The sequence below is a fragment of the Salmo salar genome, chromosome ssa01 (assembly GCF_905237065.1).
Source record: "Salmo salar chromosome ssa01, Ssal_v3.1, whole genome shotgun sequence".
In the NCBI taxonomy this organism is placed as follows: Eukaryota; Metazoa; Chordata; class Actinopteri; order Salmoniformes; family Salmonidae; genus Salmo; species Salmo salar.
The window spans coordinates 138,239,106-138,265,105 of record NC_059442.1 but is presented as its reverse complement, the minus strand read 5'-3'; the positions used below and the strand labels follow the sequence as shown (position 1 = coordinate 138,265,105).

The 26,000-nt window shown below is 44.6% G+C and overlaps 1 protein-coding gene across 5 annotated transcripts in view; it reads right to left on the bottom strand.

Annotated features, from left to right (window-relative positions):
• The window catches only part of LOC106565473 (glutamate receptor ionotropic, NMDA 1-like), a 42,726-nt gene that overhangs the window by 7,935 nt on the left and 8,791 nt on the right, over window positions 1-26,000 (bottom strand). For 2 of the 5 annotated variants that reach the window (XM_045690752.1, XM_045690760.1), the window contains 15 exons: window positions 21,588-21,762; window positions 21,310-21,454; window positions 20,985-21,071; window positions 19,378-19,516; window positions 18,712-18,839; window positions 17,905-18,069; window positions 17,641-17,759; window positions 17,207-17,319; window positions 9,764-9,912; window positions 9,344-9,501; window positions 8,674-8,835; window positions 8,296-8,405; window positions 7,272-7,417; window positions 1,362-1,388; window positions 418-531 (listed from right to left, as the gene is read on the bottom strand). In XM_045690752.1, coding sequence (XP_045546708.1) covers window positions 418-531; window positions 1,362-1,388; window positions 7,272-7,417; window positions 8,296-8,405; window positions 8,674-8,835; window positions 9,344-9,501; window positions 9,764-9,912; window positions 17,207-17,319; window positions 17,641-17,759; window positions 17,905-18,069; window positions 18,712-18,839; window positions 19,378-19,516; window positions 20,985-21,071; window positions 21,310-21,454; window positions 21,588-21,762 — 1,937 coding nt within the window. The remainder of the gene's footprint in view (window positions 1-417; window positions 532-1,361; window positions 1,389-7,271; window positions 7,418-8,295; window positions 8,406-8,673; window positions 8,836-9,343; window positions 9,502-9,763; window positions 9,913-17,206; window positions 17,320-17,640; window positions 17,760-17,904; window positions 18,070-18,711; window positions 18,840-19,377; window positions 19,517-20,984; window positions 21,072-21,309; window positions 21,455-21,587; window positions 21,763-26,000) is intronic. The other 3 variants (XM_014132735.2, XM_014132742.2, XM_045690765.1) reach the window with 2 other exon arrangements.

Below are 26,000 nucleotides of genomic sequence, written 5' to 3'. Positions count from 1 at the left end.
CAGACTGCTGCGTTGCCCCTCCTCCAGTACTACACCCTCTAATCCCACGAAGCCAGCCCAGCCTGGCCCTGCATTTGCTCTCCCCACAGCCAGCACACCAGCTCCAACCCCTGACCTGCTCTACATCCTGCACTGCTGCCTAGCATCCTGCATCCTGTCTGCCTACAGATGGCGTCTGGTTGGATGGCTGATCGATGGCAGACTGACAGACATGTGGCCATGGCTGCTGCTGAGCCATGTAGGATGGGTGAGAGGAATGGGGCTCTCTGGCAATTAAGAGATGGGAATGGTGGTAGAAAAGACAGGAAAAAGAGGGAGAGATTGTGAGAGAAGAGAAGAGGAGACAGAGGTAGAGAAAAAGAGAGAGAAGAGAGGGAAGAGTAAGGGAAGATGATGTTCCCTTCTTCATCTCCTTACCGTGTCTTTGGACGACCTACGTCTCTTGATGCTGGAGGCCAGGGAGGTACTGATGGACCTAAAAGAGGCTTTCTTTTTGGGGTCGGGGGGCTCTGCTCTACCACTTTTCCTATCCTAAAATAAATATATGTAGAACAGTTATTCATATTCTTGGGGTGGAGTGATACCTTGGTCTCAGTCTCACCCATCCACCCACTCACCCTCTCTCCACACCCTCCCTCCCCCTTCCCTTTCACTGTCTGAAGCGATATGAGGGTGAGTGTCCTGGCCCAAAGTAGTCTCTATTGGACATTGGAGGCAACAGGAGATTTGCTCCGCTTTCAAGGGTGGGACTGGGACTGTAGTCTGTCCAATCATGTAAGAATGCCTCTACACTGTCGGCTAGGCCATTTCACCATAGTGGGACTGGACATGATGGAAAATCCTTAGCCAAGCACTGACACATCCAAATACCCCCATGTCTCTAGAAATGCATTGGAATGGTTTGAGGAGCATGTGTTGACGATACCTGTGCTATGCTGCTTTGACCATCCACTACATCCTACTCACACACTCACTCCAACTTGCACACACCCACACATCAAATAGTCACCTCCACCCCCTTCACCCAAGACACACACCCTTTCAAAGAGAAAATATACATTAGCCAGGTCTGAGGAACAACAAAATAGCCGGTATACCATGTCTATGATATGTCATAGTCAGCAGAATCAACTGAATTCATTGGATGTTCAAATCCCTGTCCAAGGTCTAGAAAAGCTTGTTATTCCCTCCCACTTATTCCCAAACCCATTTTAACAATATCCTTACATGATATTCACACATCAGTTGTGTTACGTCCCTCCCTCATCCCATCAAAGTGCCCCACAGCTACTCTCAGTCCTCTATAGGTACATGGCAGAGAGAGTGTTTGTGTGCAAAAGCTCATATTAAGGTATTCTTACATCCTGAGTCTCTAGAGAGGAAGAGGGCTGCGTAGGGGGAGAAAAGAAAAAATAAATAAACATCCGTCGTCTTGCTATTAGATCGTTATTACTTTAAGATCCATAAGCAAAGCCAAGGGAACCAAACGAGCGAGAAGAAAAGCTGGCAAAGGAAACAACCACATTGAAAGCCATGCAGTAAAAACAAAAAGGTGCTCTACAAGGCAGGGGAGCCGCTAAAATGCATACCAACTAAGATAAACAACAGATAGGTAGTATATAATTTAAGCCCCTTGAGTCATTATACCTGTGCTCGGGTATAATGGAAATTCCCCCCACACCCTAGGGAGTGAAATAAATGGTTTAAAGAGTGGGGTAGTGGTATATGGAATAGTATATGTACTATATACAGTACATTAGTAAATGGAGTTAGAGTGGGGATTGGGCCTGGTATGGAGAAGTACAAGAGATTTTGGTGAGGTAGGTAGGTAGTATGTGAGGTTTTGGCCATGTCGTTGTGAGGTCTGGGTGGGGACGGTTAGCTAGATGAATGGGTAAGAGATGTAGAGAGAGGGATGCATTAGTTGTAGGGGTTAGGGAGGCCTTAGGCCTAGATGAATGGGTAAGAGATGTAGAGAGTAGAATGCATTCGTTGTAGGGGTTAGGGAAGGCCTAGATGAATGGGTAAGAGATGTAGAGAGTAGGATGCATTAGTTGTAGGGGTTAGGGAAGGCCTAGATGAATGGGTAAGAGATGTAGAGAGTAGGATGCATTAGTTGTAGGGGTTAGGGAAGGCCTAGATGAATGGGTAAGAGATGTAGAGAGTAGGATGCATTAGTTGTAGGGGTTAGGGAAGGCCTAGATGAATGGGTAAGAGATGTAGAGAGAGGGATGCATTAGTCATAGGGGTTAGGGAAGGCCTAGATGAATGGGTATGAGATGTAGAGAGTAGGATGCATTAGTCGTAGGGGTTAGGGAAGGCCTAGATGAATGGGTAAGACATGTAGAGAGTAGGATGCATTAGTCGTAGGGGTTAGGGAAGGCCTAGATGAATGGGTAAGAGATGTAGAGAGAGGGATGCATTAGTTGTAGGGGTTAGGGAAGGCCTAGATGAATGGGTAAGAGATGTAGAGAGTAGGATGCATTAGTCATAGGGGTTAGGGAAGGCCTAGATGAATGGGTAAGAGATGTAGAGAGTAGGATGCATTAGTCATAGGGGTTAGGGAAGGCCTAGATGAATGGGTAAGAGATGTAGAGAGTAGGATGCATTAGTTGTAGGGGTTAGGGAAGGCCTAGATGAATGGGTATGAGATGTAGAGAGAGGGATGCATTAGTTGTAGGGGTTAGGGAAGGCCTAGATGAATGGGTATGAGATGTAGAGAGTAGGATGCATTAGTCGTAGGGGTTAGGGAAGGCCTAGATGAATGGGTAAGAGATGTAGAGAGTAGGATGCATTAGTTGTAGGGGTTAGGGAAGGCCTAGATGAATGGGTATGAGATGTAGAGAGTAGGATGCATTAGTCGTAGGGGTTAGGGAAGGCCTAGGCCTAGATGAATGGGTATGATATGTAGAGTAAGGTGAATTAGTCGTAGGGTATGGGGAGGACCTTAGGGCAGGGCAGTGTGAATTTCAGCTGAGAGCATGCAGAAAGGGGCATGGGAGGATGGGAAGAGCTTGGCAGGGTTGGTAAGGGAAAGAGATTGAGGAGGAGACAAATAACATAAAGCATGACATTCAACCCAGGCCAGCACTGGACCAACACAGAACATCCCCTGTCATCAGGTTACATGACTGGGTCTCTGTTTGAGCCATCCCCAGTCTCTTAATGCCACAGCATTAAGAGGTGCTGTTCTATTGGATGGTGTGGAAGATTGATGGAGCTGACTGGCTGAGGAGTGATGGACATGTCACCACTCCGCTCTGAGTGAGAAAAAAGTCAAATAAAATGGATTTCCTGTTGGAAGATGACATCTAGACGTTAGTCAATGGTCAAAGTCACCTCATGTTAAAACTCCATCAATGAGGTAATGATGAGGCATAGAGACATTTAGATATAAACAAGACAATGCTCATTGCCCAGGAAACTCAAAGCATTGATTTTTTCTAGTCTTTAGTATTTTTATTTTTTTTGTCAAAATTGTTTCTTCTTCTTGTACTTTTCAGCGTAGACTATCCAGGTCTCACATGATATCAAGCGATACTGACCGCTGGTGAAGTGCTGCATTTGCACAGTCCCGGTCATGCAAAGCATGCTGGTCCAACGGAGAAAGAGTCCCACTGGACGCATGTGCAGCGGCTGCCTGTCTCCAATAGGAAACAACAGCCACTGGAGTGCATTAGTTCTTGTTGACATTTCGTTGATCTCACTCCTAATATCTCCTCCACTTTTAGGCAGTGCACTTCTGAATAAGACCTGCTACAACAGAAAAAGCTAACGGCTACAGTAGATACTGCAGCTGCTTTTAAACTAGGGATTAGGACAGATTCAGTTCATGGTGCTTTTTCAGTAGATACAAGCAAACAAAGGTGGTGAGGGTTTGGGTAAATTCCAATTCAATTCAATCAATTCAGGAAGTGACTTGAAATTCCAAATGGAATTTAGCCCAACCCTGGAATGGTTGGTTAGTTGTTGGAGATGAGACTAAGGCATAATCAATTCAGAGCAGAAACAGTGTGAAGGATATGACAGACTCAAACAGGTTATTCAGAAGTGCACATACTCTGGAGGTACCTGTGTTGGAAAGCGGGCATATACAAACACTTTGCATATGCACAGAAGAATAAAAACACACACAAATATAAACATACAAACACACAAACCAACAAACACACAAGCAGTCAAAATGACATCTGGACACCTAGTTGGAGATACCTACAGAGAAAGGAAAGTTCACATAAATTGTCACCCAACCCTGCTATTATGATAGTGTGTACTGAATAGTGTGAATTATGTATTTTACTGTACTTCCTCTGTTGAAGCTCAGTAAGTCATCACATTGATGGCCTCCAGAGACATGAGGACAATATGAATAATGTTAATAACATACTGTATTTGCTTCAATGATTTGCTTGCCTCTACTACTCCAAGCATGAACTCACCTCTACTACTCCAAGCATGACCTCACCTCTACTACTCCAAGCATGACCTCACCTCTACTACTCCAAGCATGACCTCACCCCTACTACTCCAAGCATGACCTCACCTCTACTACTCCAAGCATGACCTCACTTCTACTACTCCAAGCATGACCTCACTTCTACTACTCCAAGAATGACCTCACTTCTACTACTCTAAGCATGACCTCACTTCTACTACTCTAAGCATGACCTCACTTCTACTATTCCAAGCATGACTTTACCTCTACTACTCCAAGCATGACCTCACGTATACTACTCCAAGCATGACCTCACTTCTACTACTCCAAGCATGACCTCACCCCTACTACTCCAAGCATGATCTCATGTATATTACTCCAAGCATGACCTCACTTCTACTACTCCAAGCATGATCTCATGTATACTATTCCAAGCATGATCTCACGTATACTACTCCAAGCATGACCTCACCTCTACTACTCCAAGCATGATCTCATTTCCACTACTCCAGGCATGACCTCATTTCCACTACTCCAAGCACGATCTAATTTCTACTACTCCAAGCATGACCTCACCTCTACTACTCCAAGCATGACCTCACTTCTACTACTCCAAGCATGACCTCACTTCTACTACTCCAAGCATGAACTCACTTCTACTACTCCAAGCATGACCTCACTTCTACTACTCCAAGAATGACCTCACTTCTACTACTCTAAGCATGACCTCACTTCTACTACTCCAAGCATGACTTTACCTCTACTACTCCAAGCATGACCTCACTTCTACTACTCCAAGCATGACCTCACCCCTACTACACCAAGCATGATCTCATGTATATTACTCCAAGCATGACCTCACTTCTACTACTCCAAGCATGATCTCACGTATACTACTCCAAGCATGATCTCACGTATACTACTCCAAGCATGACCTCACTTCTACTACTCCAAGCATGATCTAATTTCCACTACTCCAGGCATGACCTCATTTCCACTACTCCAAGCACGATCTAATTTCTACTACTCCAAGCACGATCTAATTTCTACTAATCCAAGCATAATGCCCCATTTAAGGAATAAGAGCAGAAAACTGTCATTAGCTCCAGGCCCTATTGAGAATGATGCTGTGTTTGTTTTACATGGATGGAGCCATCTTTGTTCACTAGTGCAAAAACTATTCATAAACTGTGTCAATAAAACCTTGTCTAAAACACAGATGTTACGCAGACCAACAGTTTGTGTGTCCTTTTCCTTTCTCAGCGGGCGCCTGCATGCATTTGTCTGCTGTATGTGCCTATACATGTACACAGACATGAAGACAACAGTTACATCCAGTAGTAAGGTAGATGACAGACAGTCTCGGAAGGACATTGATTTGCTGACACACACTGGAGACTGTGATCTTACCGTACCTTCTTCCAGCCCTGCTGTCAATACAACAGGTGTACCACTGACCTTTTGTGAGTGCTTAACAAAGAGCCAGCATGGGGAGGCTGGATGCCAGAGCCACATCACAGGCTCACAGTGTCCACTGCCGCCTCGTCTGCTCCCGTCAACCCCCTCCCCCGTACCCCCACGCCGCGCTCCTCCTGCTGCTGGAAAGCCAGCGCAGTGAGGGTGGGGGCGGCGGGGGGGGCAGGATGATGCGAAGTAAGGGCGAAAGAGGAAGTTGGAAGGCCACCAACGCTTCACAGCGGAAGATATTGGAGTTAAGGGCAAATCATGTTCTTCAGCGACGAGACGGACTGAGGAGCGAGCGCATAACTCAACTGTAGCTGGAATGGTTTTTGCCTGATTAGCTTTAGACGGCCACTGTTTTGAAGCAAGTTACTGACCCGCAGGCTTTTCCTGAGAGGACTCTCATGTTCTGTGTCCATAAACAGTGTAGGGGAGCGGGGATTCTGGTGGATGGAGTGATGTGAATACTGGAGAAGTATAAACATCAAGCGTAGGAGAGTCGGGGTCAGAAATGATAGTGTAACAGCACACTGTTACAGCTATCAAAAAGCATGAGATTTATCTGAGTATCTCATAGTTATGTGAGAATCTCTTTATTACCTTATTCCCCTGCATGTCCTCATCATCTGACCTTACAAAGCTTAAAAGTGTTATAGCAGCAGTGCATAAAGCCTAATTTATACCCTACACAGGCATGCAATGCAACAACGCAATTAGCTACGCAAAATGGCCGTTCTGCGTAGTTGCGTTGCATTATAGATTTTGGGCTGCACACTTTTCCATATTTTTTGCAACGCAAGTACGCAGAAGGGCCATTTTGCGTAGCTAATTGCGTTCTTGCGTTGCATACGTGCTAAGGTAAGTGTAAGGCTTAACTGGCTCATGCCATGAACGTGGAATGCATATTTTTGTTTCAGATTTTCTCATGTTAAAGCTACTTTTGATTTTAGCTGAACTTTAATTATAAAAGCGAAGGGTGACGTGGGGTGGAGATGGCTCTTGTCTATGTTACGTACTAACGATGGAGTCATCGATGCGCCCACAGCTTGGCTCCCAGAGGCCTCCTTACTGTCCTGCAGCACAGAGAGGAGACATGGGGGCCGTTGGTCTAAGGGACTGGAAGATGGACCCACGGTGGCCCATGGTAATGCCTTGGGAACAGCTTCATCACTGAATGTGACACAGCAATCCATGAGTGACTATCACCAGTAGGCAACATGGTCAGACAGGATGCTAACAGTGACGGAAAAAAATGATTGGTCGTACACCTGTATTGGAGGAACCTGCAGGAAGGGCTATGCTGGGCGTGTCTCAGCCCATCTCTGCCCTTCCCCCCCCGGGTGCCAGTGCTTACGGGGGGAAAGAGATGCCATACCTGCAGGTTCTTCCTCCAGACGTTGACGGCCGCAAAGGCCAGCTGCATCTGCTTCCTGCGGGCGTCTTTGTGCCGCTTGTAGGCGATCTCAATAAAGATGAGGAAGATCCCTGCTGCTATGCCTCCAGCCACCAGCATGAACACTCCTGTCAGACAGAGACAGACAGACACAGGGATGGGTGGTGAGTCGCCACTCTGACACTCAGCCGCAACCCACTGACCATGACTGTGTCTGTGTGAATCTAGTCTATACGTCAACGGTTGCCCGTCTTTTCTTCAACCTGCTTCCACTTCACGCCGTCCGCTGCAAACCTTGTAAGTTTATATTAGGATCACAGCTATAACAACGAAGCTGAGTGTACAAAACATTAGGAACACCTTCCTAATATTGAGTTGCATCCCCCTCATCCCTTTTGTCCTCAGAACATCCTCAATTCGTCGGGGCATTAACTCTACAAGGTGTCGAATGTATTCCTCAGGGATGTTGGCCCATGTTGACTCCAATGCTTCCCACAGTTGTGTCAAGTTGGCTGGATGTCCTTTGGGTGGTGGACCATTCTTGATACACACAGGAAACTGTTGAGCATGAAAAACCCAGCAGCGTTGCAGTTCTTGACACAAACCGGTGCACCTGGCACCTACTATCATAACCTGTTCGAAGGCACTTAAATCTTAAATCTTTTGCCTCAATTGTCTCAAGGCTTAAAAATCCTTCTTTAACCTGTCTCCTCCCCTTCATCTACACTGATTGAAGTGGATTTAACAAGTGACATCAATAAGGGATCATAGCGTTTACCTGGATTCACCTGGTCAGTCTATGTCATGGAAAGAGCAGGTGTCCTTAATGTTTTGTTCACTCAGTGTATAACAACAGTAAACCACAACAAACAACTTTAACACACTTCACGTAACAAAAAAAATACAGGAAAAAAGGTATTGGACAAAAAAAGGCTACAGTACCTTACCACTGCAGTTTTTGTCCAATCACTTTTAGGTTTCTCAAAACCCAAAAGGGAAACCCTACCTGCCATGTTCTCAAAGGTGAGTGTGGCTGGGGCATTGCTCCGTGAGTCACACTCCTGGTATCTCACCCAGGTTTTATCTAGATCTTCCATGAAGCCATTCTCATGGGAACTGCAGGGGTGGGGGGAGTGGGCAAAGAGGTAAGACAGTTAACAAAAAGCCAAGCCATACACTCCAGAAGAGAAATCCCAGAATGCTAGTAACACAGACGACACAAACACAGACTGACTGATAGACTAACAGACAGACAAAGAGCAGGAATGGGGAGATACAGAGAGAGAAGAGAGCTGACACAGCGGTGTCGGATGGTCAAAAAAGGAAAATAAAAAGAGAGAAAAAAGAACAACATAAAAACAATGCTGCTTGGGCTGGGACAGACCTGAGAATGGCCAGGGACACATTCTGTTTCCAGGGGCTGTCCTTGCGCATGCCTATGCCAAAGCCCGAACGGAAAAACAGCTCTCCCGTGGTCACCAGGTCGCACTTCTGCGAGGCTTCAAACTCCAGCACCGCAGAGTCCCAGATGAAAGCATGCAGCTTGCTGTTGGGGGGAGGGAGGCAGGGGGGAGGAGGGGGTTACGGTGCAACAGTACAGTGATTGTCACAACACACATTTACGGCTCCCCTTTGGCCACACAAAGCGTGTGAGTCAGCATTACCATCCATGTCTACCGCCGCTTGAAAAATGAAATCCAATGCCGGACGGACGACGGCGCGTCCCCCATTGGATTCCCCACCTCAAAGACGCTCGTCTTGGATAAAGCCTGAAAAAGGGTGCTCCTCAGCTCAACATTAGCTCATCTTTAGAACGCTATTGACACAGTGCATGCGGCCCTGCTCTGAGTCTGAGCCTGGTTCTGTCTTGGCTGGATGATGGGCCTGGACCAGAGGGAACGCTGCAGTAAGACCCTCTGTGTCTCGCTGATCCAGAGGTCCAGAACCCCCAGGTCTGACTGACTGGCCCTCTCTCTTTTTCTCTCTGACCTGACTGACTATCTGACCAGTTCCGGCCGACACGCCCAGGCCAGGCCGGCCCGGCCAGGACTCACTTGTCGCGCACGGCCTGGATAGCCTCAGCGGCACTCTCGTAGTTGTGCTTCTCCATGTGGCGGTACATGGTGCTAAGCTCCACCTGCCGCCGGAAGTAGATGTCCACAGAGCTCTGCTTCACAGTGGCGTAGATGAACTTGTCTGATGGGTTCCTCAGCTGTTGAAGGATAGGGAGATTGGAAGGAATTTACATTCAACACTCACATACACTTTACCAATTCTGGAAGTCTGGAAGAATTCAACATTTGACACTGCACAACCACTTACTTTATAGTATTTTCACCCCAATAACTTACGCACCTCGCTAAACTTCCACCCATTTTACAGTATGCTACCTAATATCCATAGGTTATGGAGGTGGAGATGTACTGAAAGAGTATTTATATGTATTTAAAGCAGGACTACTTCTTGATGCCCACCCTCGGGTCGTTGATGCCGGTGATGCGCTCCTCAGGCCGGTCCAGCACCAGGAAGGCTGCCAGGTTGGCAGTATACGATGCCACTATGATCATGGCAAAGCCGGCCCACACCATGCCCAAGATTCTCGCTGAGAAGCTGCGCGGCGCGCCTGGATAAGCAAAGCCCATAAAAAGTTATAACACGTTCACTCTATGAGACAATATATTGAATGTACAGTACAGGTCAAAAGTTTGGACACACCTACTCATTCAATTTTTTTTTTTTTTTTAACTATTTTCTACATTGTAGAATAATAGTGAAGACATCAAACCTATGAAATAACACATATGGAACTATGTAGTAACCAAAAAAGTGTTAAACAATTCAAAATACAGTTTATATTTGTATTTGTTATTTTATTTCACCTTTATTTAACCAGGTAGGCCAGTTGAGAACAAGTTCTCATTTACTACTGCGAAAAATCTGTACACAGTGTGTGCAAATGAAGTAAGGAGGTAAGGCAATAAATAGGCCAACAGTGGCGAGGTAATTACAATTTAGCAATTTACACTGGAGTGATATATGTGCAGATGAGGATGTGCAAGTAGAAATACTGGTGTGCAAAAGAGCAGAAAAACAAAAACAAATATGGGGATGAGGTAGGTAGTTGGTTGGATGGGATATTTACAGATGGGCTGTGTACAGCTGCAGCGATCGGTAAGCTGCTCTGACAACTGACACTTAAAGTTAGTTGTAGTGGTCTGGGTGTAGCTGGTGCAGAGGAGTCAGGCGCAGGACAGCAGAGATGAGTAACACAAGTAACTTTACTCAAATATTCCAATAACATGTCGTAATACCGAGCCCACAATAACGGACCGAACATACATAAAACAATCACTCACAAAAACATGGGGAAAACAGAGAGTTAAATAATGAACATGTAATTGGGGAATTGAAACCAGGTGTGTAAAACAAAGACAAAACAAATGGAAAATGAAAAGTGGATCGGCGATGGCTAGAAGGCCGGTGACGTCGACTGCCGATCGCCGCCCGAACAAGGAGAGGGACCGACTTCGGCGGAAGTCGTGACATTAGTGAAGGAGATATACAGTTGAAGTCAGAAGTTTACATACGCCAAATACATCTAAACTCAGTTTTTGCACAATTCCTGACATTTAATTCTAGTAAAAATGCCCTGTTTTAGGTCAGTTAGGATCACCACTTTATTTTAAGAATGTGAAATGTCAGAATAATAGTAGAGAGAATGATTTATTTCAGCTTTAATTTCTTTCATCACATTCCCAGTTGGTCAGAAGTTTACATACACTCAATTAGTATTTGGTAGCATTGCCTTTAAATTCTTTAACTTGGGTCAAACGTTTCGGGAAGCCTTCCACAAGCTTCCCACAATAAGTTGGGTGAATTTTGGCCCATTCATCCTGACAGAGCTGATGTAACTGAGTCAGGTTTATAGGCCTCCATGCACGCACAAGCGTTTTAAGTTCTGCCAACAAATTTTCTATAGAATTGAGGTCAGGGCTTTGTGATGGCCACTCCAATACCTTGACTTTGTTGTCCTTAAGCCATTTTGCCACAACTTTGGAAGTATGCTTGGGGTCATTGTCCATTTGGAAGACCCATTTGCGACCAAGCTTTAACTTCCTGACTGATGTCTTGAGATGTTGCTTCAATATATCCACATAATTTTCCTGCCTCATGATGCCATCTATTTTGTGAAGTGCACCAGTCCTTCCTGCAGCAAAGCACCCCCACAACATGATGCTGCCACCCCCGTGCTTCACGGTTGGGATGGTGTACTTCGGCTTGCAAGCCTCCCCCTTTTTCCTCCAAACATAACGATGGTCATTATGACCAAACAGTTCTATTTTTGTTTCATCAGACCACAGGACATTTCTCCAAAAAGTATATTTGTCCCCATGTGCAGTTGCAAACCATAGTCTGGCTTTTTTATGGCGGTTTTGGAGCAGTGGCTTCTTCCTTGCCGAGCGGCCTTTCAGGTTATGTTGATATAGGACTCATTTTACTGTGGATATAGATACCTTTGTACCTGTTTCCTCCAGCATCTTCACACGGTCATTTGCTGTTGTTCTGGGATTGATTTGCACTTTTTGCACCAAAGTACGATCATCTCTAGGAGACAGAATGCGTCTTCTTCCTGAGCGGTATGATGACTGCTGTAGGGGGTGCAGAGTTGTTGGTTGGAGTAGCTAGGTGGAAACCATGGCCAGCCGTAGAGAAATGCTTATTGAAATTCTCGATTATCATGGATTTATCAGTGGTGACAGTGTTTCCCAGTCTCAGTGCAGTGGGCAGCTGGGAGGAGGTACTTTTATTCTCCATGGACTTTACAGTGTCCCAAAACTTTATGGAATTAGTGCTGCGGGATGCATATTTCTGTTTGAAAAAGCTAGCCTTTGCTTTCCTAACTGACTGTGTGTATTGGTTCCTGACTTCTCTGAAAAGTTGCATATCGCGGGGACTATTCGATGCTAGTGCAGTATGCCACAGGGTGTTTTGTGCTGGTCAAGGGCAGTCAAGTCTGGAGTGAACCAAGGGCTATATTTGTTCTTAGTTAAAAAAAAAATTAAAGGGGCATGCTTATTTAAGATGGTGAGGAAAGCACTTTTGAAGAACAACCAGGCATCCTCTACTGACGGGAGGAGGTCAATATCCTTCCAGGATACCCGGGCCAGGTTGATTAGAAAGGCCTGCTCACCCCTACAACTCATCCAAAACGCCGCAGCCCGTCTGGTGTTCAACCTTCCCAAGTTCTCTCACGTCACTCCGCTCCTCCGCACACTCCACTGGCTTCCAGTTGAAGCTCACATCTGCTACAAGACCATGGTGCTTGCCTACGGAGCTGTGAGGGGAACGGCACCTCCGTACCTTCAGGCTCTGATCAGTCCCTACACCCAAAGAAGGGCACTGCGTTCATCCATCTCTGGCCTGCTGGCCCCCTTACCTCTGCGGAAGCACAGTTCCCGCTCAGCCCAGTCAAAACTGTTCGCTGCTCTGGCACCCCAATGGTGGAACAAGCTCCCTCACGACGCCAGGACAGCGGAGTCAATCACCACCTTCCAGAGACACCTGAAACGCCACCTCTTTAAGGAATATCTGGGATAGGATTAAGTAATCCTTCTAACCCCCCCCCCCAAAAAAAAGATATAGATGTACTATTGTAAAGTGGTTGTTCCACTGGATATCATAAGGTGAATGCACCAATTTGTAAGTCGCTCTGGATAAGAGCGTCTGCTAAATGACGTAAATGTAAAATGTAAATGTAAGTGTTTTAGGGACCGTTTGACAGTGATGAGGGGTGGTCGTTTGACCACAGACCCATAACGGACGCAGGCAATGAGGCAGTGATCGCTGAGATCCTGGTTGAAAACAGCAGAGGTGTATTTAGAGGGCAAGTTGGTCAGGATGATATCTATGAGGGTGCCCATGTTTAGTGATTTGGGGTTGTACCTGGTAGGTTCTTTGATAATTTGTGTGAGATTGAGGGCATCTAGCTTAGATTGTAGGACGGCCAGGGTGTTAAGCATATCCCAATTTAGGTCACCTAGCAGTACGAACTCTGACAATAGATGGGGGGCAATCAATTCACATATGGTGTCCAGGGCACAGCTGGGAGCTGAGGGGGGTCTATAACAAGCGGCAACAGTGAGGGACTTATTTCTGGAGAGATGATGGATCTTTAAAAGTAGAAGCTCGAACTGTTTGGGCATAGACCTGGATAGTATGACAGAACTCTGCAGGCTATCTCTACAGTAGATTGCAATTCCGCCCCCTTTAGAAGTTCTGTCTTGATGGAAAATGTTGTAATTGGGGATGGAAATTTCTGCATTTTTGGTGGCCTTCCTAAGCCAGGATTCAGACACGGCTAGGACATCAGGGTTGGCGGACTATGCTAAAGCAGTGAATAAAACAAACTTAGGGAGGTGGCTTCTGATGTTAACATATTTGAGATTCTTCAAAGTAGCCACCCTTTGCCTTGATGACAGCTTTGTAAACTCTTGGCATTCTCTCCACCAGCTTCACTTGGAATGCTTTTCTAAACAGTCTTGAAGGAGTTCCCACATATGCTGAGCACTTGTTGGCTGCTTTTCCTTTACTCTGCGGTCCAACTTCATCCTAAACCATCTCAATTGGGTTGAGGTCGGGTGATTGTGGAGGCCAGGTCATCTGATGCATCACTCTCCTCTCTCAACTAGCTTCATGAGGTAGTCACCTGGAATGCATTTGAATTAAAAGGTGTGCCTTGTTAAAAGCTCATTTGTGGAATTTCTTTCCTTCCTAATGCGTTTGAGCCAATCAGTGTTGTGACAAGGTAGGGGTGGTATACAGAATATAGCCCTATTTGGTAAAAGACCAAGTCCATATTATGGCAAGAACAGCTTAAATAAGCATAGAGAAACAACAGTCCATCATCACTTTAAGACATGAAGGTCAGTCAATATGGAAAACTTCAAGAACTTTGAAAGTTTCTTCAAGTGCGGTCGCAAAAACCGTCAAGTGTTTTGATGAAACTGGCTCTCATGAGGACCGCCACAGGAAAGGAAGACCCAGAGTTACCTATGGTGCAGAGGATACGTTCCTTAGAGTTAACCTGTTGGGGCTAGGGGGCAGTATTTGCACGGCCGGATAAAAAACGTACCCGATTTAATCTGGTTACTACTCCTGCCCAGTAACTAGAATGTGCATATAATTATTGGCTTTGGATAGAAAACATCCTAAAGTTTCTAAAACTGTTTGAATGGTGTCTGTGAGTATAACAGAACTCATTTGGCAGGCCAAAACCTGAGAAGATTCCTTACAGGAAGTGGCCTGTCTGACCATTTCTTGCCCTCCTTGACCATCTCTAACAAATACAGGGGATCTCTGGCATGACGTGACACTTCCTACGGCTCCCATGGGCTCTCAGAAGGCGGGAAAAAGCTGAACGATGTAATTCCATCCCCAGGCTGAAACACATTAGCGCGTTTGGCAAGTGCTCTATCAGAGGGCCATTAGACTGAGGCTCGTGCATGAGGGGATAGCATGCTTTTACTTTCACTCTCTTTGTAATAAAAAATGATTTCCCGGTCGGAATATTATCGCTTTTTTACGAGAAAAATGGCATAAAAATTGATTTTAAACAGCGGTTGACATGCTTCGAAGTACGGTAATGGAATATTTAGAAATGTTTTGTCACGAAATGCGCCATGCTCGTCACCCTTATTTACCCTTTCAGATAGTGTCTTGAACGCACGAACAAAACGCCGCTATTTGGATATAACAATGGATTATTTGGGACCAAACCAACATTTGTTATTGAAGTAGAAGTCCTGGGAGTGCATTCTGACGAAGAACAGCAAAGGTAATAACATTTTTCTTATAGTAAATCTGACTTTGGTGAGTGCTAAACTTGCTGGGTGTCTAAATAGCTAGCCCTGTGATGCCGGGCTATCTCCTCAGAATATTGCAAAATGTGCTTTCACCGAAAAGCTATTTTAAAATCGGACATATCGAGTGCATAGAGGAGTTCTGTATCTATAATTCTTAAAATAATTGTTATGTTTTTTTGTGAACGTTTATCGTGAGTAATTTAGTAAATTCACCGGCAGTGTTCGGTCGGAATGCTAGTCACATGCTAATGTAAAAAGCTGGTTTTTGATATAAATATGAACTTGATTGAACAAAACATGCATGTATTGTATAACATAATGTCCTAGGGTTGTCATCTGATGAAGATCATCAAAGGTTAGTGCTGCATTTAGCTGTGGTTTGGGTTTATGTGACATTATATGCTAGCTTGAAAAATGGGTGTCTGATTATTTCTGGCTGGGTACTCTGCTGACATAATCTAATGTTTTGCTTTCGTTGTAAAGCCTTTTTGAAATCGGACAGTGTGGTTAGATTAACGAGAGTCTTGTCTTTAAAATGGTGTAAAATAGTCATTTGTTTGAAAAATTGAAGTTTTTGCATTTTTGAGGTATTTGAATATCGCACCACGGGATTACACTGGCTGTTGAGTAGGTGGGACGCAAGCGTCCCACCTAGCCCATAGAGGTTAACTGCACCTCAGATTGCAGCCCAAATAAATGCTTCACAGAGTTCAAGTAACAAATACGTCTGAACAACAACTGTTCAGATGAGACTGAGTGAATCAGGCCTTCATGGTCGAATTGCTGAAAAGAAACCACTACTAAAGGACACCAATAATAAAAAGAGACTTGCTTGGGTCAAGAAACATGAGCAATGGACATTAAACCGGTGGAAATCCTTCCTTTGGTCTGATGAGTCCCAATCTGAAATATTTGGTTCCAATCGCCGTTTCTTTGTGAGACGCAGAGTAGGTGAATGGATGATCTCCGCATATGTAGTTCCCACCATGAAGCATGGAGGAGGTGTGAAGGTGTTGGGGTGCTTTTCTGGTGACACTGTCAGTGATTTATTTGGAATTCAAGGCACACTTAACCAGCATGGCTATCACAGCATTCTGCAGCGATACGCCATCCCATCTGGTTTGCACTTAGTGGGACTATCATTTGTTTTTCAACAGGACAATGACCCAACTCACATCCAGGCTGTGTAAGGGCTTTTTGACCAAGGAGAGGGATAGAGTGCTGCATCAGATGACCTGGCCTCCACAATCACCCAACCTCAACCCAAATGAAATGGTTTGGGATGAGTTGGACCGCAGAGTAAAGGAAAAGCAGCCAACAAGTGCTCAGCATATGTGGGAACTCATTCAAGAGTGTTGGAAAAGCATTCCAGGTGAAGCTGGTTGAGAGAATGCCAAGAGTGTGCAAAGCTGTCATCAAGGCAAAGGGTGGCTACTTTGAAGAATCTCAAATATAAAATGTATTTTGATTTGATTAACACTATTTTGGTTACTACATGAATGCATATGTGTTATTTCATAGCTTTGGTGTTCTATGTTCTACTATGTAGAACATAGTCAAAATAAAGAATGGGTAGGTGTATCCAAACTTTTGACTGGTACTGTATGGTGGAGCGTCTCTCAAATATGACATTATTTATCGACGTGCAACACTAATATTTATACTGTTAATACCCACTGGGCACAGACGGCAGTTCAACGTCTTGTTTTGATGTACATTTGGTTGAGTTGTCAACTAACGTAAATTCAATGTGCAATCAACAAAACATTTCACCATGTCATTGGATTTAGGTTAAAAGTTGGGTAACAAAAATATGAAATGTACGTTGATGACTCTTTGCAAATCCAATTCGTTTTCCACGTTGATTCAACGTCATCACATAGATTTTTGGGGTAGAAATGATGTGGAAACAACATTGACTCAACCAGTTTTTGCCCAGTGAGTATCAGTATCACAAACTGATCTGTATAGTATTTGTAGAAATAGTACACTAAGTAGCTAGATAAGTAACTATTGTATTAGTAAATCTGGCCTTTTGTGATAGTATTCTCCTACCTTCCCCAATACCGGAGTTAAGCAAAACTCCCCAGGAGAACCACATGGCTGACGACAAGGTGAGGGCGTCTTCTTCTTCTTCTTCACTGTTTACTTTAAACCTCCCAAACGGGCTAGAGAGAGAGCAGGATATGAAGTGAGACATACACAAGCAGACAAGAGGCGAAAACCCTGGCAACCCCAGACAGGGAGGGAGTCTGTGAGTGGCAAAGCAAGAGCAAGATTGAGCACAGAAAGAAAACAGAAAGAGAAGGCCAGATGAACAGAGCAGTGGAATGACTGGAGCCAGTCTTCACCTCTGTCCCCTCGTCCCCAGTGAGAGAAGATCTGGAGAGGTCTGGAGCATAAGCAGAGGTAGAGTATGTCACACACACACACGCACATATACACACACAGATAGACAGACGGACACACACACATGGATCCCCTTGTACCTGAACCGGTCTAGTAGGTAAAGCATCACCGCCACCACATGCACCGAAAGACCCACCAGCAGCCACAGTGTGCTCTGAAACGGCTGCATGAACGAGTCCAGTGTACTGCGAGGGATTTCCTGTAACACACAGCACAGACATTCATTCACTAACCATTTGCAGTCTACTACCACCCCATCTGCAATGAGGACTATGTCAGGTGTAGTCTGGATGAACTTGCAATTCACACTCTTCATACATTTTGGGGGGAATTTGGGGACATACCTTTTTAACGAGGATGGTTAGTCCTTGGTACTTAAAAGGTTTGGAGAATTCAATGTACTGGGCTCGTTCGTTGTTTATCGTCAGCGGGGCAACGATCATATCTGCCAGACCCCCCAGGAGCTCTCCCATCATGCCATTCCACTCTTTCTTGTTGCTGTTGTTCACCTGTGGTAAGTGGACGTAAAGGGTTAACAACCAACCCAACATGACAATGAATTTCAGAATGTAGTGTCCTTTATCAGAAACAGAAACAACAAGTGAGCCCTTTCTTAAAACCCTGGGTGCCTTTAACCCAAATGAATATTAGCAGAAATGGTTTGAATGGTGTTTTCTGGCTCAGAGATGTGGTAACTGAGCTTGGCTCTCCAGAGAAGCTCCATTCAGCTCATCTTGCTTGTTCGGTAGATCCTGACAGGTCAGCGTGGGTCTCACTCTCACCACCACCTTGTCCCTCTAACACAGAGCTAAAGTCCCCAATGTAGTCGGACCCTAGTTTTCCATGGTTCTCTCGGACTGCTTTTAGTTAGTGATTTAGTTAGGGAAAGTTAGTGATTATGTCAAACAAAACCATTTTTGTGAGTGCAGTAACATACTGTAAGATGATTGTGTCATTTTCTAAACGTTACAAGTGCATGAACTTAATTCAAAAAGCACATCTCCGAGATAGGAGATATGATTTGCTTCATAACTTAATAACATAATAAAATGTAATATAATTGTATGTAAATAGACAATCGTTGGTCAATACATTTTGGGCCAATGAGGTTTTCTATCTAGAGTGAACTCTGAGTATCTATAGGGACTGACCCGCTCCTGTGTTCCAAATTTCCCATCAGCCACCAGGTGCACCTCATAGGTAAAGTTCATGGTTCCGGCCAACTTGATAAGTAGATCGATACAGAATCCATAACAACATTGAGGTACAATTGGACGTCCTGTAACCAACCAGCAGAGGGTTGCAAGTTACAATCAATCTGGAGAAAATCCCTCTCTTTCTTTTTTAATATTTTTGAATAATACCATACATGCCCAAACAGTACACACACACACTGTTCAACCAAAATCACACATACAATAATATAGCTACACACATGTTCACTGCAAACAGACTTCACACACTAAACACAGGCTGGCACATGCCCACACTGTTTGCAAACATTAAAGCAAACACTCAAGCATATTCACGTTACATACTCACACCCGCGAGCACACACACACACACACACACACACACACACACACACACACACACACACACACACACACACACACACACACACACACACACACACACACACACACACACACACACACACACACACACACCAATATGCCAACAATCACACAAAGGCACACTCAGCTACATGCATACATATATAGATACCTACTGTATATATATGTATGCATTTCCAGTTGGTACTTAGCGGGCGTAGTAAAAGCACAGTGATATCATAAACGTCCCTGTTGTGTTACCTGGGATGGTCTCATTTGGTCCAGTGCAGATCACCTTTTTAATATCTGCCACTCCATTTAATGTTTTTTCCTCCTTGCAGGTTCCATCCTGCTCAGTGGGCTTCACATACACAAAAGGCTCCTGGTGTATGGTCACTATCTATAACAGACGGGAGAGCACACTGTTTATCACACAGTGGGCGTTTAGCTCACACTGACCCTGAGGGACCTTTAAATCACCAACCCTCCGGACAACAACCCCTCCTCAAGGAACACATAAAACACACACACACCCATGGTAGAAATGATGGAGAGAGAGAAAACGAGATAGAAGGATAGAGAAAGAATCCTGCGCAGACCCATTACATTGAAGATGCTGTAAGATATAAAACGTTGCTTTACTTTATATATACAGTGCATTTGGAAAGTATTCAGACCCCTTGACTTTTTCCACATATTGTTACGTTACATCCTTACTCTAAAAAATCTTTTTTTTTTTTTAATCCTCATCAATCTACACACAATACCCTATAACGACAAAGCAAAAACAGCTTTTCAGGATTTTTTGCAAATGTATTAAAAACAAAAAACTGAAATACCTTATTTGCATAAGTATTCAGACACTTTTTTTATGATACTCAAAATTGAGCTCAGGTGAATCCTGTTTCCATTGATCATCCTTGAGATGTTTCTATAACTTGATTGCAGTCCACCTGGGGTAAATTCAATTGATTGGACATGATTTGGGAAGGTACACCCATATCGATATAAGATCCCACAGTTTACAGTGCATGTCTGAGCAAAATACATGAGGTCGGAGGAATTGTCCGTAGAGCTCCGAGACAGGATTGTGTCGAGGCACAGATCTGGGGAAAGGTACCAAAAAAAATTCTGCCGCATTGAAGGTCCCCAAGAACACAGTGGCCTCTATCATTCTTAAATGGAAGAAGTTTGGAACCACCAAGACTCTTCCTAGAGCTGGCCGCCCGGCCAAACTGAGCAATCGGGGGAGAAGGGCGTTGGTCAGAGAGGTGACCAAGAACCCAATGGTCACTCTGACAGAGCTCGAGAGTTCCTCTGTGGAGATGGGAGAACCTTCCAGAAGAACAACGATCTCTGCAGCACTCCACCAATTAGGACCTCAGACTGGGGCGAAGGTTCACCTTCCAACAGGACAACGACCCTAAGCACACAGCCAAGACAACACAGGAGTGGCTTCGGGACAAGCCTCTGAATGTCCTTGGGTGGCCCAGCCAGAGCCCGGACTTGAACCTGATCTGGCATGGGAGAAACTCCCCAAATACAGGTGTGCCACACTTGTAGCGTCATACCCAAGAGGACTCAAGGCTGTAACCGCTGCCAAAGGTGCTTCAACAAAGTACTGAGTAAAGGGTCTGAATACATATGTAAATGTGATACTTTAGACATTTTCAAACATTTCTAAAAACCTGTTTTTGCTTTGTCATGTCATTGTGTATAGATTGATTAGGGGGGAAAAAAACAATGTAATACATTTTTCAATAAGGCTGTAACGTAACAAAATGTGGAAAAAGTCAAGGGGTCTGAATAGTTTCCAAATGCACTGTATATCGGGAACATCATTGTTTGAGGAGGGTGAAATGCGGTACCTTTAGTCTTGTGGACATCTGAAAGCCCCGCGGTTTCTCTGTCTCTCCCCCCGGCCAGATGATCTTCCTCTGATTATTCATCACCACCTACAGGGTCATGACACCACAATTAGAGGAGTGCTGACATAATGTGTGGAGCTGATGAGGGCCAAACACAAGGGAGTCCAATACGAAAGAGTCAGCTGCTTTAGCTACAGCTTAGCATTTAGCTAATAAAACCAATGCTTTCTAATTACCATGCATACTGCTTAATAGAGAGCTGTAATAGCAATAGATAGGAAGATCACAGTAGAAACAGCAAGAATTACTTTTGCAATAAAGTTACCTGTGTTCCATTGTAAATCCCAACTTGAATGAGTCGACTCTTCTGGTAGTTGAGAATGCTGTAGTGAGCATACTTCCTGTCGCCATCATCATTGAACTCCACACGTCCAGTGAGGCCCTCTGGGTACTTTGATGACATCAGAACCCTGAGACAGAGAAATTAAAGTAGATGTGAGTGTGAGAGTGTAGGGAAATACACAGAGTGAGAAAGTGTGTGTGTGTGTGTGTGTGTATGTGTGTCTTCCTGAATTACAATATATCATGACTTTCTAAATGTACCTTTTGAAGAGGGGCCCGGTCTTCCAGATGTTGGTGTTTCCCACACAGCCTTTGGGCGGCTCCGTGATGTTCTCCTTCTCAAAGAGCTCCTGGATGGACTGAGCCACCACTGCCACTGCGTCGTTGATGTGGGCCGACTCGTTCTTGCCGTTGATGAGCTGGAGGCCGATGAGACCTGCTCACATCACGCCAACAGCAGCACAAATCCAATCAGTGACCTGCTAGACTACCAACCATCAGGATCCTTTTGCAATACACACAATAAAAACTTATAGGAACCTCTTGTTCAGCCATCCTGAGAAAAGGTCCAACCGCAAGTTTTTGATCCAGCACCATGTTCTCTGTTGCTCTATTTGTAAAAGCAATTTTAATCCTCCAGTACTGGAACAAACAAGCACTGGATGTCTTTGAACCATGAACTTCATTGTGATCAAAATAGATTTTAGCTGATTTTCTTTTTATTCCTTTCTGAGAAGAGGCAGCATCATCAGAGAGGAATGGATTCATATTGTGAGGTTGTTAGTGAACTTTTCCCAGCATGAAAAAAAGACTCCCTTGAAGTTGGATCAATTCAATTCTATCACCCATTTTATAAGGGTTGGTTGGAAAATACCACAAGCAGAAAGCTATAGTGTATGTGTGGGACCAAACAAACTTACATCAACTAAATTAGAGAATAGATATAGAAATCATATTAACAATCCAACTTCAGCTAAGTTTTTTCATTGCAATTGGTCCAGTAGTCTTGCAGACTCTTGAAAGAAGCCACAGAGGTGAGTTTAAGACAGCAACAGGTGCCGAGACATGGACATGACTAGGGTTGCAATGGGGGGTGGGGTATATTACTTGTATATTACTAGTTCACCAGTAAACTACCAGAATTGCAGTATCTTTCAAGGATTTTATGTAATCTATCAGAAGACATCTAGTGGCCCTTTTGGGTACTTCCGATTATCACAATCATCTGTAATTATCTCTGGCCCTCTCTCTCTGGCCTGGTCACATGTAAAATACACTATATGACCAAAAGTATATGGACACCTGCTCGTCAAACATTTCATTCCAAAATCATGGGCATTAATATGGAGTTGGTCCCCCCTTGGCTGCTATAACAGCATCCACTCTTCTTGGGTTGCTTTCCACTAGATGTTGGAACATTGCTGCGGGGACTTGCTTCCATTCAGCCACAAGAAGATTAGTGAGGTTGGGCACTGATGTGGGGCGATTCGGCCTGGCTCGCAGTCGGCGTTACAATTAATGTCAATGATGTTCGATGGGGTTGAGGTCAGGGCTCTGTGCAAGCCAGTCAAGACACCCAGAGTCGTCCGTCGAACTGCCAGATGGTGAAGCGTGGCACTTGGCATTGTGCATGGTGATCTTAGGCCTGTGTGCGGCATCTCGGCCATGGAAGCCAATTTCGTGAAGCTCCCAATGAACAGGTCTTGTGCTGACGTTGCTTCCAGATGCAGTTTGGAACTCGGTAGTGAGTGTTGCAACCGAGGACAGATGATTTTTACGCGTTACTTGCTTCAGGACTCGGCGGTCCGGTTCTGTGAGCTTGTGTGGCTTAACATTTCGAGGTTGAGCCATTGTTGTTCCTAGACATTTCCACTTCACATTAACAACGTTTACAGTTGACCGGGCAGCTCTATCAGGGCAGACATTTGTCAAACTGACTTGTTGGAAAGGTGGCATCCTATGATGAAGCTCTTCAGTAAGGCCATTCTACTGCCAATGTTTGTCTTTGGAGATTGCATGGCTGTGTGCTCGATTTTATACACCTGTCAGCAAAAGGTGTGGCTGAAATAACTGAATCCACTCATCTGAAGGGGTGACCACATACTTTTGTATATATACTGTTTATGAAATAATTAAAATAGATGATTTTAAAATAAAAAATAGAATGACAAAGCTGTAAAGCATCTCAAATATACTGCTCAAAAAAATAAAGGGAACACTTAAACAACACAATGTAACTCCAAGTCAATCACACTTCTGTGAAATCAAACTGTCCACTTAGGAAGCAACACTGATTGACAATACATTTCACATGCTGTTGTGCAAATGGAATAGACAACAGGTGGAAATTATAGGCAATTAGCAAGACACCCCCAATAAAGGAGTGGTTCTGCAGGTGGTAACCACAGACCACTTCTCAGTTCCTATGCTTCCTGGCTGATGTTTTGGTCACTTTTGAATGCTTTCACTCTAGTGGTAGCATGAGACGGAGTCTACAACCCACACAAGTGGCTCAGGTAGTGCAGCTCATCCAGGATGGCACATCAATGCGAGCTGTGGCAAGAAGGTTTGCTGTGTCTGTCAGCGTAGTGTCCAGAGCATGGAGGCGCTACCAGGAGACAGGCCAGTACATCAGGAGATGTGGAGGAGGCCGTAGGAGGGAAACAACCCAGCAGCAGGACCGCTACCTCCGCCTTTGTGCAAGGAGGAGCAGGAGGAGCACTGCCAGAGCCCTGCAAAATGACCTCCAGCAGGCCACAAATGTGCATGTGTCTGCTCAAATGGTCAGAAACAGACTCCATGAGGGTGGTATGAGGGCCCGATGTCCACAGGTGGGGGTTGTGCTTACAGCCCAACACCGTGCAGGATGTTTGGCATTTGCCAGAGAACACCAAGATTGGCAAATCCGCCACTGGCGCCCTGTGCTCTTCACAGATGAAAGCAGGTTCACACTGAGCACATGTGACAGACGTGACAGTCTGGAGACGCCGTGGAGAACGTTCTGCTGCCTGCAACATCCTCCAGCATGACCGGTTTGGCGGTGGGTCAGTCATGGTGTGGGGTGGCATTTCTTTGGGGGGCTGCACAGCCCTCCATGTGCTCGCCAGAGGTAGCCTGACTGCCATTAGGTACAGAGATGAGATCCTCAGACCCCTTGTGAGACCATATGCTGGTGCGGTTGGCCCTGGGTTCCTCCTAATGCAAGACAATGCTAGACCTCATGTGGCTGGAGTGTGTCAGCAGTTCCTACAAGAGGAAGGCATTGATGCTATGGACTGGCCCGCCCGTTCCCCAGACCTGAATCCAATTGAGCACATCTGGGACATCATGTCTCGCTCCATCCACCAATGCCACGTTTTACCACAGACTGTCCAGGAGTTGGCGGATGCTTTAGTCCAGGTCTGGGAGGAGATCCCTCAGGAGACCATCCGCCACCTCATCAGGAGCATTCCCAGGCGTTGTAGGGAGGTCATACAGGCACGTGGAGGCCACACACACTACTGAGCCTCATTTTGACTTGTTTTAAGGACATTACATCAAAGTTGGATCAGCCTGTAGTGTGGTTTTCCCCTTTAATTTTGAGTGTGACTCCAAATCCAGACCTCCATGGGTTGATAAATTGGATTTCCATTGATTATTTTTGTGTGATTTTGTTGTCAGCACATTCAACTATGTAAAGAAAAAAGTATTTAATAAGATTATTTCATTCATTCAGATCTAGGATGTGTTATTTTAGTGTTCCCTTAATTTTTTGGAGCAGTGTATAAACCATCAACTTAGTGAATACCATTGCTGTATAATATGAAGGTTTCAGCATGAAATATTCTTTATACACTTATTTTACTATGTCAATATGTATTTATTGTCAATGTTTTGGAGTCAAACTGGTGTCAGTCAATAGTTGGAAGAGTTGCACAGGTAATTAATGCCATTGTTGATTAGATGCTTTTTTCGTTATTTAGGCTATTTTCTCTTGAACCATATGGTCTATCTACTAGAAAGTAATGGAGAAATTACCAACGTTATGATAGATTGCCATAGATTTTCTGTTAATTACAAAAATTACTGAAGATTCCTGTAACTTTGGTAAATTACGGGTAGCTTTGCAACCCTAGACATTACTGACGAAGAATCTTCTGCAGAGGTCTGAGCATTGTCTTACGTCAGATAGCTCTGCTTACCGTCTCGGCACTGCGTGACGAGCGTTATGTAGGAGTGACACCACCTAACGTAAGACAATGGGGGCAGGGGGTGTTGGAGTGCCTGGGGTTGACGCTTACGTTTGTGACCACAAAGTGACATATTACGTGAGAATTGTGCAGACTCCGGGACATAAGCAAGACCGTTGTAGCTTACCATTCTATTTCAGTTACACTTCAATGTGGGGGTTGCAAAACTCCCTTTATAAACTCATGAGAACCAAGCTATTAATATGTCAGGATAGTACAATAAAGGCAGCGCGGGAAGCTTTGGATAACCCAACATATTTTTAAGAAACACACTGTATGTACGGGTTAACCTATCAATAGTTATGACTATAGATAAAGAAATAGGTTCAGAGATACAGGACCCAACACTGTATCTTAAGAGCTTATAGTGTAAACTACTGTGACTCATTTAAAACCTTTAAACATATCAAATGCTTAAACGTTTAAATGCTTAACACTCAAGAAA